Consider the following 14975-nt stretch of genomic DNA (forward strand, 5'->3'; position numbering starts at 1 on the left):
TCGTGACTGTTGCCTTGTGATCTCAGGATCGCTGCTTCAGGCAGGGGGAAAAAAAGAAAAGAAAATTGGGTGGTGCTCAGTCGCAAAGCTTACATGTCATTGTCTTACTAGCAGTCACATGGCTGGCTACCTGCAAGGGAGGCTGTGAAACTGAGTGCCTTCTCCAGTCTCCAGAGCACGCATGTACAAGAGAGGTTAGATAGAGCTTTTTGATAGTATCTGACCCAGAGAGGGTCAAACCCTTAATTCTCAAAAGCTGATATTAGCTGCTTATAAATAAAGGGAGTATATCATTTAACAAGTCTGATCTTGCAACAGATTTGGTTGCTTATATTTTCTCTTTCGTGACATGGATAGGTTTTGGTAACGGTTACCTATTTTGTAATTATTTCAATTAAACACTTTGAAGTCTCTTTGGACGTATAGATCAACATTTGATTTTGTTTTTTTTTTTTTAAGATTTTATTTATTCAACAGAGATAGAGACAGCCAGCGAGAGAGGGAACACAAGCAGGGGGAGTGGGAGAGGAAGAAGCAGGCTCATAGCGGAAGAGCCTGATGTGGGGCTCGATCCCAGAACGCTGGGATCACGCCCTGAGCCGAAGGCAGACGCTTAACCACTGTGCCACCCAGGCGCCCCTGATTTTGATTTTAAATGAAGTAATTTTCAGTGAAAATAAATTGAGAAAGAATGTGTCCATTTGACTATGGCTTTTATATACTGAAAATGTGTTAACGAAGGTTAATATTTTTATTTGTACATTTGTGGTAGGTGTTGCCAAGGTGATGCTAAATAAACTTGAATTTCTCTTTTGTTTCTCACAGTACAAAATTCAGAAGTCAATGAAGGCATTTTAGAAAGCTTCCATAAAAAACCTGACATATTAGAACTTGTGTGTAAAAAGTTAAAAGATTCAATCATTTGTAGATTACAAAAGACATCAAAGGGACCCAATTCAAGAATAACAGATGAGACACGTAGCCTTCCATCATTCCCTTGTTCCTGTACTGTGAATCCACATTCTTCTTTGGCTTCCTTGAAAGCAGTCTTTGAAGATCTTGCTGGCCTTTTGCCACACTGATAAGCCCTTACTGAGAACTGATGCTGTGAATGGAGTTAGGCTAAAAATATTTATAATAGATCAATGCTGAGCTCCCATAGCTGTGGTGGGCTTCGAGCTACAGCTTTGCTAGGACACTAAAAAGTGCCATTTTTGTTTTTAAAGATTTTATTTATTTATTTGACAGAGACAGCCAGCGAGAGAGAGAGAGAGAACACAAGCAGGGGGAGTGGGAGAGGAAGAAGCAGGCTCCCAGCGGAGGAGTCTGATGTGGGGCTTGATCCCAGCACACTGGGATCATGCCCTGAGCCGAAGGCAGACGCTTAACAACTGCGCCACCCGGGTGCCCCTAAAAAGTGCCATTTTGTACTTAGAGAGGTCTACTTCAGAAGGCAGTGCTGTGTTGAATCCATTTTCACTCATAATAGGTAATGTTTTGATAAGTTTTTTTAAGGATCGTATTTATTTATTTGTCAGAGAGAGAGGGAGCGCAAGCGAGGGGAGCAGCAGACAGAGGGAGAAGCAGACTCCCCGCTGAGCAGAGAGCCCGATGCGGGACTCGATCCCAGAACCCTGGGATCATGACCTGAGCCGAAGGCAGACGCTTAACCAACTGAGCCACCCAGATGTCCCATGTTTTGATAAGTTTTTAGAAGTTAGACATAACTCACAAGTTTCACATACCTGAAGTTTTTTAAAAACTACACTAAGTTGTGTTTTAATGTAGGAATCTGTTTTCTCACAAATACGGAAAGTACGTCATACATTACAGTTTGGAGTCGGATTCAGGATAAGAAGAAGAGTGTCTTTCACCAGGAGCAGCAACTACAGGAATATGGCAAGAAAATTTAGTAAATACGTAATTAGAACAATTGAAATATTCTGATTGAATTTTGGTTAATAGAGAATCACTCTATAAATAAAACAATACAGATTATAATACTTTGTGTTCGCTCTAAAGCACGTTTTAGAGTTAAATGTTTCATTGAGTACGCACATTATTAATTAGGTAAAAAAAGACGTCAGATGTGGTGTTAAATATTTCCAACATTTGAACATCAGTTTTCTGTATTTGTCTTAGGTGATATGTTGCGTTATTTTAGCATGTGAGAGTCCTTTTTATAAATAGCAAATATCCAGTGCTTGGGAAAATGAAGACTAATAGAGCTTTCTTTGGGTTGAGAGACTTGCCTTTTCCCCTTTGTTCCCTGGTGACCTGAGTTTGAGGCACCTGTCTCCTCAGTTTCTTTTCCTTAACTGGTCAGTACTTTGAGAATAAACTTCTCTTTTTTATTGTTTGTGTCATAAAAATTTCTAAAGTTGATTTTTTTTTTAATTGGCTATTTTTCCTTTCAATTGTGAGGTAGTCTGTGGTCCTTAATACACATTTTTGATCCACTTTGGCACATTGGGGCACATTTTTTCCCCCACACTCAGGTCTTAGGCCTGCATGCCCCTGGGTTCAGTCATGCCGTTTTCCTGGGTCTCCTGTTGGGCAACATGGGATTGCAGCAACACAGATGCAGTGGTTAGGGACACTATCAGTGGCTTTGAGTGAGCACGGAACCACAGGGGATGGCCTCACGGGCACCATGGTGACCTCATGTGAGCTGGCTCGCTCGAGATGTGAAAGTCAGAGAAGAGATAGCGTTCAAAAATTCCAGACTAGCAAATGCGCGTGAGGTAGGGACTGCAAAGGGAAGGGCCTTGTGGATGTTTGCTCTTGTTTTGGAATAAGTTCCTAATGGTGACAAAATATTATTCTCGGTGCTGTAGTCTTCTATGTGTTGAATTAAAAAGGACACCATGTGGGTCTATGTCACAATTACTGAAATCAAAAGAACTTCTTGGTATAAGCAGGCTTTGGGATGTCAAGCAGTTTTTTAGCCGCCTATTAATTTGGGTAAGTCAAAATGATCATTAAGACAAAAACAAAAAAAAAGTGCACACAAAGCCTAGAATTTAATATTTTAGATAGTTTGTTTAATAATAAAAGGGGGAAAGCCAGTACCAATGGCTGCTGTCTTGAGAAACAGCATGTCATTCACATTGGTGGGAACTCAGTGGATATATATTTTATTCCTTTCCTTGTGCTCTGTGAAAAGTCCTATCCAATTTGTTCATATCTAGTGAGTATAACAAGAGACACTTGTTTCCTCTTTAAGTTGAAATAAAAATTCAGATTTTTCCTCTACTTTTTTGATGAAATTTTGATGAAATTCCACTGTTTCTGATGAAATTTTGATGTTAGATGATTACAGTGAAAATGTTTATATTCAGTATCTTCAGAATTGTTAATGTTACAGGACTAAAATTGTATTACTTGCAGATTTTTTTTTTTTTGCTCTGTTCCATTTTTATGCTCTTTTAGTCCTGAAGTTCATAAACTTAACATTAAGGTGAACATCTGGATTATTTAGAGAACCAACAATCGAGGGAGGTGGTATCTTCTTAAAAGTATTTCTGGAGGTAATGAATTTGTTTTCTTTGTAGTTAGTAGTTCATTTTAAGAACATGAGGAATCTGCTTATTTCCTGCCAGCTACATGGAAAATGGTTAAGGTCAAGTTTGGATTTTTTTTTTTTTGAGGAAAAATTGTGTAAGCATAATTATTCTGAGATGGGAGTTTTTAATATGAATATACCTTCTGTTCTGTAATCTACTTAAAATTTTTTTAAAAAGTAATACAAATCATTGCAACAAATTCTGACTATATATAGTAATGACAAAATATTTTTTTTTAAGATTTTTTATTTATTTATTCGACAGAGATAGAGACAGCCAGTGAGAGAGGGAACACAAGCAGGGGGAGTGGGAGAGGAAGAAGCAGGCTCATAGTGGAGGAGCCTGATGTGGGGCTTGATCCCATAACTCCGGGATCACGCCCTGAGCCGAAGGCAGACGCTTAACCGCTGTGCCACCCAGGCGCCCCAACAAAATATTTCTGACAAACTATAGTAATGTAAAATTTTAAATGCTTAGGTGTCTTAAAGTCTTACCCTCCACCTCCAAAAAGAGTTAGCTTGGGTAATTTTATAAGTCTGAATACTGCTTTCCTGAGCTTGAAATGTTTCATGTAAATAAATACCGTACTTACTTAGAAGAGAAAAAATTATGTGTGGCTTCTACATTGTGATTACTATTCATTCTTTTAGAGTAAACCAATAAAGGAACACTACGAAGGTTAAAGTAAACTTAGGTAATAATCGAGGACCTGAATGACAACTTACACCACTATCTTGGTGAGATGATACAGATTACCACGGGTTTGCTCTTCCGTTGCTGCAAGTAGGAAGCGTGTGTCAGTACACTTGTGTCGGGGCAACATTCAGGACAGTCGCAGATAAAGAGCTGATTGCTCCTCAGGAAAATGACACTGCGGATGATTAAATTTGGAGAGTATTATGGAGCAGGTGAGTTTAGAATGGACCCTTTTTGGAGCCTAAAGAGCAGAGGTCAGAGAATGTCGTAAGGCCTTCCTCACTGTGTCCCACAGCAGACTCTTCCCGCTCTCCGCCCTCGCTCTCGTCCCCACGTGCGCATCTTCTCCTCTGGAGTTATTTCCTAGCTGGAAACTCGCGGCTCCACCTGGGCTGCCCTTGGTCACGAAGGCCGCCTGTTCTGGCCCGTGAACACACGCGCTGTTTCCTGCCTGTTCTCGCTGCCACGGACCCAGGGCTTCTCTTCCTGGGACTTCCTCCTGACCTCCCGGTGCACCTGTCCTCTCTTTCACGGTGCCCCCAGGCGCCCCGCTCAGCGTCGTCCTCTGCCGCCTCCATGATAAACCCTGGAGTGGCACAGGTGCTGTCATCCTGTTTATGCTTCAGCCGCCTCATCGTGCTTCAACTCCGGGAGCGTCCAGGGCCCCCAGCGCCTCTGCTGGCCTTTGCTGCTCATCTGTCTGCCACATGTGCAAATGCCCATGCAAACTCTGCCTCCTGAACCCTTTCCTGACCGCCCAGATCTGGGTGTTTCTCCACCTGGACTCTCACCGCATTCTTCACGCGATTCTGTTAGCTAATTACCACATCGTATTGCCGTTGCTGACGGCATCTCTCTCGCTGATGCGTCAGAGTTCCCTAAGAGCAGGGACCAGTTTGTGAGAAGCACATCCAATTGACATTTTACTGAATGAACAGTAGTCATTTGGGTGCTCAGAACTGGATCCTCCCTCATATTAGAACATGTATTGCCCAGTAGTTCCCATTGAATGCTTTGTCTCCATGCTCTATCCCAGGACAAGTGCCCATCATCCAATGCCTGGGAAATGGACTGAAGGAACTTATGTAGAGACAGGTGTCCCTTTTAAGGGTTTTGGGAGTGCTAGGTCAGGTTAAGTCAGGAAGAAGGGAATCGGTTGTCTGTCTAGCCTGCTGGCAGAGATGGAGAGGACCCTCACCAGCCCACTGGTTATTACCTACGTTTTATTGCCCCACATGTATTAGTTTTCAGTGCAGTTGGGTGGATTCTGTGAGAGCTGAACAGGAAGAGATGAATACCCTTGAGGGAACCACGATTCTGCCAAGATGCGGGTGGTCTTCATGCGTGCCTGTCCAACACCACCTTCCTCTACGTGCCTCCCTTCTCCCCCACAAGACACCGGGGCAGGTCCTCCCACCACCCAGCAAAGTTATCGTGGTAGATTTCAAACAATATTTAGTGAGCAAATGACCAGGTCAAATAGGTATACAAAAAAACTAGACAACGTTAGTTACTAAACTCAGTGTATAGTTTTGCATTTCGTGGAAGCCAGGGCAAATTATTCTTGCTGGTCTTGTCTCTTACTTGACTTTACTATTTGGGAAGCCAGCACATTCAATAAATGGCTTGTTTGACCTTAAGACGGATGTATCTTCAGCAGGTAATAGGTTGGTCCATGTCTTAATGGTTAAGTTTTTCTCAAAAACCTTTTTGTCTTGACATGGGGATCCATATGCCTGAGTTACTAGAGCCTGAGAAGGGGGCCTATTCCTCTTTACCCAACTACCTTCTTCAAGACAATGATAAATAAGTTCATTAGGCTGGTTTGAAATTTTATTAAATTGAGGTTTTAGAGTAGAAGGAACGAAGATAGCAAACAGTTATCCAATTGGTTTTCAAGTAAGCACATATCTTTGATTCATGACTTTTGTTTTCTTGATGGAGGTTTCAATATCATTAGAGTAAGTCCCAGGGCGATTGGATCAGACATGATATTGGTAATTATCTTGTTGATGAATGTCCAGATCTAGGTAGAAGGTAATATGCAATTTTAAGGGTTTCTGAGTAAGTTGTTTCTTTGAAATCACATGTCCCGTTAATGGATATAATAAATTATTTTCTATTTTTAACCACAGCTGGATTACCAAAATAGTAACATGTTAAAAAGGGGGACACAGGGGCAAGTTTGGTTCATATTTTGATTTTCTATAAATCATGGCTCCTGTAGGACTTAAGGGAAGCTATTTTTGAGTATTATGAAGTACCCTATTTATGAGCATTTTGGCTTTGGGCATCATTGGAGATTTTTGCATCATCTCTGATCTTCAGTTGGGCCAGGAGTGAGGAGGGCGGAAAGATGCTCAAACTCGGTCATCAGCTACCACGTGGCACGATTCTGTCCTTAGGGAGCACAGTATATGGAGCAGAAGATTGAGGTCACAAGTTGATTTTCAGCTCTAAGTAGAGGGCAGTCTGTTTGCTTATTTGCTCTTACGTTAAATTTTGAAAATGTGTACTCTTTGAAGAATAACGTGTCAGTGTTTTCTTTCCTCCTTAAATGTAAATGTATTTTGAGTTGTCACGTATAAAAAAACCTGTATTGTTTAGATTGTTGTCTCTATTCCCCAAGGAAGAAACACGGATTCATTTTTTTTATGGCTAGGAGTTAAGGGTTTAAGTGCTCAGAATTCAGTTTAGCCACCTTATTTATTTATTTTTTTTAAGATTTTCTTTGTTAGAGAGAGAGAGCGCATGCACAGGAGTGAGCTCGAGCACAAGCAGGGGAGCGGCAGGCAGAGGGATAAGCAGGCTCCCCACTGAGCAGGGAGCCCGATGCGAGTCGATCCCAGGAGTCGATCCCAGGAGTCGATCCCAGGAGTCGATCCCAGGAGTCGATCCCAGGAGTCGATCCCAGGATCCCAGGATCATGACCTGATCCAAAGGCAGACGCTTAACCAACTGAGCCACTGAGGCATCCCCAATTTAACCACCTTTAAAAAAATACTGTTTTAATTTTGAAAAGATGATGTGTTTACCCCATGATTAAAAAGTATAGAAAATATATTAGAACACCTCGTATCTGTCTGGCTCCTATTCTCTTTTTCTGAAAAGGTTAACATTGTTAGTACTTGTATGTGTATTATGCAATAATGTTGTGAATTTGGAAGCAAAATAGAAATGTGCTCTTATATTTTCATCATCACACAGCAGAGCATTCTATCTACAGCGCTCTTTACTGCGTTTTTCTCATTTACTGCAGAGCATGTCCTAGTTCTCCGTTACAACTGTGATATTTCCCTATATAAATGTACCAGAAGTTTGTTTAACCATCTTCTATATGGACATTTGGGTTGTTTTTGATCTTGTCCTTTGCAAACAAGTTTGCGGTGGAAGTCCTTCAGTCGATGTCATTGCACTTCTCTGTAGGATTCACAATAGTATAAATTCTTGCTGACCAGCTATGATTTCAACAGTTGATGCTAGGATGTGTTCGAGAAGGCGTATCACAAAGCTTTTATTGTTCTTAAACGTCTGTTTGTGTGTATAAAGTTACGCGGACAGACATGACCAGAATTGTTTTAAACATTTGAATGAGACTCTTGGTGGGTAGCATGGAAAACTGCCTCATGATGCACAGGTCTGACGATTTCAGTCACTGAGGCAGAGCAGTGCTGTGTTCCGGGGGGGGGGGCGTTTGAGGTCTTCCTGGCTGGATAGCTAAGAGCTCACGCTGATATGAGGGGCTCCCCGACTCTTGAAATGCCAGTTCTCCAGCCATTAAGAAAGCCTGAGAGAAAAGGCAGCTGACATGTGGACAGCTGGCTTTTACTGAAGCGCAGGTGCCCTTCCTCCACTAATTCCCTTGTTAGAGTCACACCTTAGCTCTGCAGCTGCAGGTGAAACAGTAACCAGGCCAAGCACAGATGAGAAGCAGCGGGGCACCAAGAGCCTTGCACGGCGGGGGTGCAGTCAGACTCGGGCAGTGGATGTTTTCCAGGGAGTCCCTTAACAAAAACTACCTAACATTCATTCTAGAGTGATCTTAGCAGCATTCCTAATGCAGTGTTGGGTTCTAGAGTGTACATGTCCTGACACAGTTAACAGTTCCAAAATATGGAGGATAAGACTTCTATAAGCACAGATGCCACTTTGTTACAAAAAGCTAAAGCAACCAAAATAAAATAAAGGAAATATATAATCACCGATCTCACTTGTGGACTTAAGCCATCTGAATCCTCAGCAGCAAACTAGGAAACAGCTTACACTGTTGGACTGACATATCTGAAAAAATTAAGTTTGTTTTGGGGGATGGGGTGGGGTTGTGAAATGGGTGAGCAAACTTCCAGTCATAAAATAAATAGGTCATGGGGATGTAACGTACAGCATGGGACTAGAGTTGATAATACCGTATTGTGTATTTGAAACTTAAGAGAGTAGATCTTTCAAGTTCTCATAAAGAAAAAAAAAGTTGTAGCTATGTCTGGTAATATGTTAACTACTATTAAGGGTGATTATTTCCCAGTATATACAAACAGTGAATCATTACATTACACATCTGAAACTAAATATAAATGTCAGTTATACCTCAAAAAAAAAAATGGGGAGGAATTACATTTCAGATAGTAAAACAAATTTTTTAATTAAATAATATATCTTAGGAATTTGAAGCCACTATGGCTTAAGAAAAGTCTTTAACAAAATGAATCAAATTAAATAGAGGGTAGTAAAAGCTGTGATGGTTTCAGAGGCCTAATATAGAGTCAGCAAATCCAGCTTGTATTTCCTAAACACTTCAGTGTGGACTGATTCTTAACATGATATAGATGTATTATTTTAAAATCTATGTACATTGAGAAACATAGCTGATCTTAAACCAAGAGAAAAATAATGCTATCTCCTTTAAAATAATGTTAGAAATGGAATTAACCATTTAATAAGAAAAAAAGATATCAAGTAATTTATCCAAACAATATTACTAGCAAATACTTTATAGTAAATTGTAAAAATACAATGCAGTGAAAGAAATTTAGTTTGCAAAGAAACCAACATAATATGTAGCTATTGCCTAACTTTGGTATAAGAAATAATTTGAAAGAAAATATAAAATCTGGTGCTATAAAAAAGGGTACCTGTATTTTGAACCGGAAGGTAGAAAAACAATGTTTAATAAATTAAATTTATCTCCCTATGATATAACGTACTAGAACCTGACCAGTGAAATTGGAAGTCTCAGTAGGCAGGAGTTTTAAAGAATTCTTTCTTCAAAAATGTTCATATAAAATATTTACATCTCAGATTTTGTACATCATTATAACCTAACAGTTTTAAAACTCTGATATTGTGTTAAATAATAAAGTTAATTAGCATAGAAATTCTAGAAAGAGAATCAAGCATTGTTAAGGGGGTCAGGGAATGATAAGCTCAAAACAATCTATCAATAAATGAATATTTCAGTAAGTATTATTAATATGGCATATAGCAATGATGTCAGGAGAATGAATTTTATATCTGCAGTATGTTACAGGAAATGGTCAAAGAGTTAAAAGCTGTTTTTGGCTGTTCTGTTTGTATAAAGTTATATAAACTATAAACTTACATAAGTTTGTACAAACATATAAAACACAGATGTTTATCTACGTGTAGGTTTATTGAAAGGAAGAGTCACCAAATACCAGGTGTGATATAATAAAGTAACATTTTGTTACAATTAGTGCACACATGATTGTTTTTAGCTTTATATTACGTCTCCACCCCATCTCCACTTCCCAAGGTGGGTGGAAACAGTAGAGAATGGGTGTTGGGGCTAGGTTCTGCCCATCCGAGCATGGGCAAGTCCTTCCCCTTGAACCTCGCTTTCCCTCTGGAGAGTTTACTGGGTGGATGAAAGTGAGAATACTTAGAAGTAAAACACTATGTAATTATTATATGTTACATGAGAAATAGAACTCCTAAGAACCTTTTAGGAAATGACATAAAATAAAGGAATACTAATTTCAGATATTTGGACAAACTGTAAAATATTTAGATTATTTTTCATTAATTCATTAATATGTGACTCTATATAAAGTTCTCCCTTCAGGACTTTAGTATTATGGCTGTGAACTTGGTTGCTTTCTTCATCTGCTTTGGCAATGACAGTGCTAAACAGCTATTAATGATTACTAAAAAAGACTGCTGGACAAATTTTCCCCTTGAAGTATTTTTTTTAAAAGATTTTATTTATTTATTTGACAGAGAGAGACAGCCAGCGAGAGAGGGAACACAAGCAGGGGGAGTGGGAGAGGAAGAAGCAGGCTCCTATCGGAGGAGCCTGATGTGGGGCTCGATCCCAGAACGCGGGATCACGCCCTGAGCCAAAGGCAGACGCTTAACGACTACGCCACCCAGGCGCGCCCCCGCCCCCGAAGTATTTTTAAAACACAAAAGATATTTTAGTCATTTTAGAACAGTGAATTATCAAGTATTAATACAAATGTGAATTGTTTAACCATAGAAAGTACCATAGAAAAAGAGAGCCCCCCCCCCATTTTTAAAGAATATATTGAATGCTTTTTGTCATTGGTTCTTGGAGCATGAATACTGAGGTTTATTTTCCTTCAAGAAATTACTCTAGTTTTCCTCCCCCTGAAAAATTGGAGAAAATAATTCCTGTCTATAAAATTTTCTTAGGCTGGTTTGTTGCCACAGAATGTGAATGTCGTAGGGAAGGCCTCTGAGAACAAGGGAACATTTTTTTTCTTAGTTTCTTGTATCTTTTTTTCAGATTTAGTTTTGTTTTGATTAGTTGGCCTACTTATTTCCAGAAGCTAAGCAGCTTGTTTTGTGTTCTTCCAGTTCTGTTTGATATTTAAAGTGACTGAAACATTTGGACTAGTCCCACCACGGAATAGTTTTTCATTTAAAATAGAGTAATTCCCAGGATACCGTGGTGTAGAAAGCGAATAATCACTTAGCACAGCATCTTAGTTGGATTGGAGTATTAGTATGAGCTTAAAAAAAATACATAGGCCATTATTAGTACTTGGAGAGGAGAAAAACAATAACGCTTGTGTTTTGTAGAAAATGGAAAAGGACAGTCAAAAGTATAATACTTTGAGCAGTGAACTTAAGGGGCAAAATGTGAGTAGATTTCAATACACATAATGATTTACTAGAGATTAAGAAATGACTCATCAGCAGTATAAATCTTTGTAACGATCAGGCCATCAGGAGGAAAGGGTGAAAAGTTTGTAGAAAATGTATGGGAGGAGGGAGAGGCATTAAAAGTCCAATCACTTGTGTTTTTTCTTTCAGCATATGTGATCAGCATATAGAGTCAGAGGACTTGTCGCAGCCATGTTACTGTACCAATTTACCTGGAAAATTAGAAACTGTGATATGAGCATTATTTTGCATATAATTTTCATGCTTTTGGATTGCTAAATCTGTTTGTTTCACATACGTAATTCTCTGCCCCATATAAATCTTTTAAAGTCAGAGCTAAAGACATTGTCTGTGTTTATAAATTCCAAACATCTACATATTTGATAAATTCCTGTTCTGATCCATATGCTTTCTTTATGTAAACATAGCTCAAATGCATTTCTGTGGCTTATCTAGTTGTTTTTGAACCCAGATGGTAATGATTATAAAAATTAAAATCACATATTTTCCTATGTATACTTATTCCTTTTACAGTTGAAAAGGGCAGGCAAAAGAATCCCAGAAGTTTGTGTATCCAGACACAGACGTCTCCAGATGTGCTGTCCTCTGAAAAAACACTTGAGTTGGCTCAGTATAAAACAAAATGTGAAAACCAAAGTGGATTTATCCTGCAGCTCAAGCAGCTTCTCTCCTGTGGTAACGTCAAGTTTGAAGCATTAACAGTTGTGATTCAGCGCCTACTCTCTGAGGTAAGGATGTCTGCCTCTAAATAGTCTCTCTCATTGAGGTGAGGGGTACAGGGAAGGGGGCAGTGTTCATGCTCTTGTCTTGGGAATACTTTGAAGTTAATGAAGGGTAGGAGCAGATATAACTCATCCAATGATGCTTTGTCAACTCACTTGATACCTGAGTCACTCTCTACAAATTTGGGATCGAAACATTTCTCCTACTTTCTTTTTGTTTCCAGAATCACATAGACCAACAATGGCATAAGATAATTGTTATATACATCTCCAGCCTATATTAACATTATCATTTTTTCACTTCTTTTTTTGTCTAACTGTACATAGCTTTCCATATTACCTTTAGTTTAATGCTTTGAAAAATGAGATAATTTTTATGGGTCAAAGAACACTTCTGAGGTAACTCCCAGTATGGGTCTGGGGACTCTTGAGAATTTCTGTCCATTCCTAAAATAGTTTGTGGTACAACAAATGCAAAACAGATTTTCTTTGCTTGCTTATTCTTCCCTGACATTCTTCAAGGACGTTAGTTTAGGGATTAGTTAAAATTCATTGAGAAAACCAAGTTTCTGTGAACATATGCTACTGGCCTACCAACAAAAACTGCAGTTATCTAAGGGGAAACACTGGGATGAGATTACACTTCAGTTCTTCAGATATTTTTTGTAAAATATTTATTTGTTTGAGAGAGAGAGAGAAAGAGAGCAAGCACATGCGCGCTTGAGCTGGGGGAAGGAGCAGAGGGAAAGAATCTCAAGCAGACTCCCTGATGAGCAAGGAGCCTGACCCAGGGCTGGATCTCATGACCCTAAGATCATGACCTGAGACGAAATCAAGAGTCAGACTCAACCTACTGAGCTACCCAGGCACCCCTCTTTAGATGTTTTTTAATCACAGTCTGAAAAGATGGGTATTACATAACATCTCGAGAAGAAAACTGTTCCGTTTTCTTGTTCTGTAGTTCAGTTCAACCCAACAAACCTATGTTCCTTTTCTACAGAGGCTACTGTGATACCTTTGCCAGTCTGGGACAGGGGAGCCAGGCCCTTGGTCAAGCCAGGCACTTGGTCCGTGCTTTTGCAAGTTACCAAGCTAATAGTTAAGATCAATATTTGATGAACATTTTACAGCTTTGTCCAAAAAAAATTTTTTGAGAGGGAGATGGAGGCATTTACCTAGTTTTTATTGCAGTCGTATATAGTCCTGTTTCTCTTTAATATGTAAGGAAGGAATTGGAAAGCTGGCTTATATAACCAAGTAAGCTAAATTGGAAATGACATAATGTCAAATGTAGGAAACAATTAGTTTGTTTTGTGGTAAACAAATTACTTTGTTTTACTCTATCTAGCCTAACCAACCCCTCGTTCAACTCCTTTCCCTCCCACGTGAGATGAGTTGAGTGCCGTGAGCCCTCATCCCACAGTGTTGCTCCCCTTTATCCCCACTTTTCCATTTGTACTGATGCCAACGTTGTTCGGACTCTGGATAACTGTGCACTGGATTATGATAACTTCTTAACTAGGCTTTAGGCCTGCACTGTCTTCACTATGATCTACCCCAAGCACTGCTAACAGATTCATCTTTCCAAAGCACTCTACTGATTAAAACCTTCAGTGGTTTTGCCATTGTCTACAGCTGACCTGTCCAATATGGTATCTGCTGCTTTATGACGCTACCGAGTGCTTGAAGTGCAGTAAGGCTAAGTTAAGATCTGCAAACAAGCATTAAAATATACACATGGATTTCAAAGACAGTATGAAAAAGGGTGTAAGATACCTTGTAAATAATTTTTCTGTTGACTATATGTTGAAATGATAATATGCTGGATATACTGGTTTAAATAAAACACATTAAAATTTAATCTTTTAAATCTTTAAGAAATGTGGCTCCTAGGAAACAAAGTATATACGTGGCTCACATTATATTTCCTCTGGATGACTCTGGGGTATAACTTGGAATATAAGACTCTATAGTTCGACACGAGCTGCCCTTTTTAGCCTCACCTCCCTGCCACTCTGCTCTAGCTGTATAATTAGTGAGGCAGAGGAGAAGCAAGAGGGATATAACATTTGTTGAATATTTACGAAGTTCTAGACATTCTTTTTAAATCTTGTCCAAAGACACAAGTTGGAATTTCCTAAGAAGAAGATGGAAGTATAGAGCAGACAGCTACTTAGAGGAAGAGCAGGACTTGAACCTGGGTCTAGGACGCTAGGAACTCAAAATTGCCTGTGAACTTCCTGTACTTTTTCATCCTTGGTTCAAGTACCATTACTGGGCTACTGCCCTTCTCCCTAATACCTACATGTTCAGCTCTTCGAATAGCATCCCATCATTATCTACATTTGATTCACATGAATTCATTATATGAGCAACCAAGTAGAAAATGCAAACTGAATAGGTCATGCAGACCTGCTTTCCGTGCCCCTCAGTGAGGAAAGGCCCAGGAATGGATGTGAGATGAAAGACCAGTGTCTGCTCTTTTTTTTGGTTCCTACATCCCTCACGTGGCATGAATCTTCCACAGTCCGTGTGATCCTGTTGTTTCAAGATACCTTTTTCCCCCATACAACCTGGCCTGCAAACACAAACCAAACACTTGATCAGATGCCCAGTTAGAGAAGGAGTAGATCAAACACTAGAGGAAAAACCTCACTCAGTTGGACATACTGACAGATGTTTCGTTAGTCTACGACAGGGCAAACTCTTACTGAGTTTCTGGGATACTTTGACTGTATGTGAATTTCATCTTGCACCTGATTTAGGTTTTAATGCCCATTTAATTGTGACTCCACTGAATTTCTTAAAATTCAGCTCAAAAACTCCC

General features: G+C 39.5%; 1 protein-coding gene across 7 annotated transcripts in view; it reads left to right on the forward strand.

The window, feature by feature from the left end:
• Positions 1–14975, forward strand: part of MTUS1 (microtubule associated scaffold protein 1) — a 164884-nt gene that overhangs the window by 121024 nt on the left and 28885 nt on the right. For all 7 annotated transcript variants that reach the window (XM_045779258.2, XM_045779257.2, XM_045779259.2 and 4 more), the window contains one exon: positions 11940–12154. In XM_045779258.2, coding sequence (XP_045635214.2) covers positions 11940–12154 — 215 coding nt within the window. The remainder of the gene's footprint in view (positions 1–11939; positions 12155–14975) is intronic.

The sequence above is a fragment of the Ursus americanus genome, chromosome 27 (assembly GCF_024610735.1).
Source record: "Ursus americanus isolate L20-20 chromosome 27, mUrsAme1.1.p, whole genome shotgun sequence".
NCBI classification, from domain to species: Eukaryota; Metazoa; Chordata; class Mammalia; order Carnivora; family Ursidae; genus Ursus; species Ursus americanus.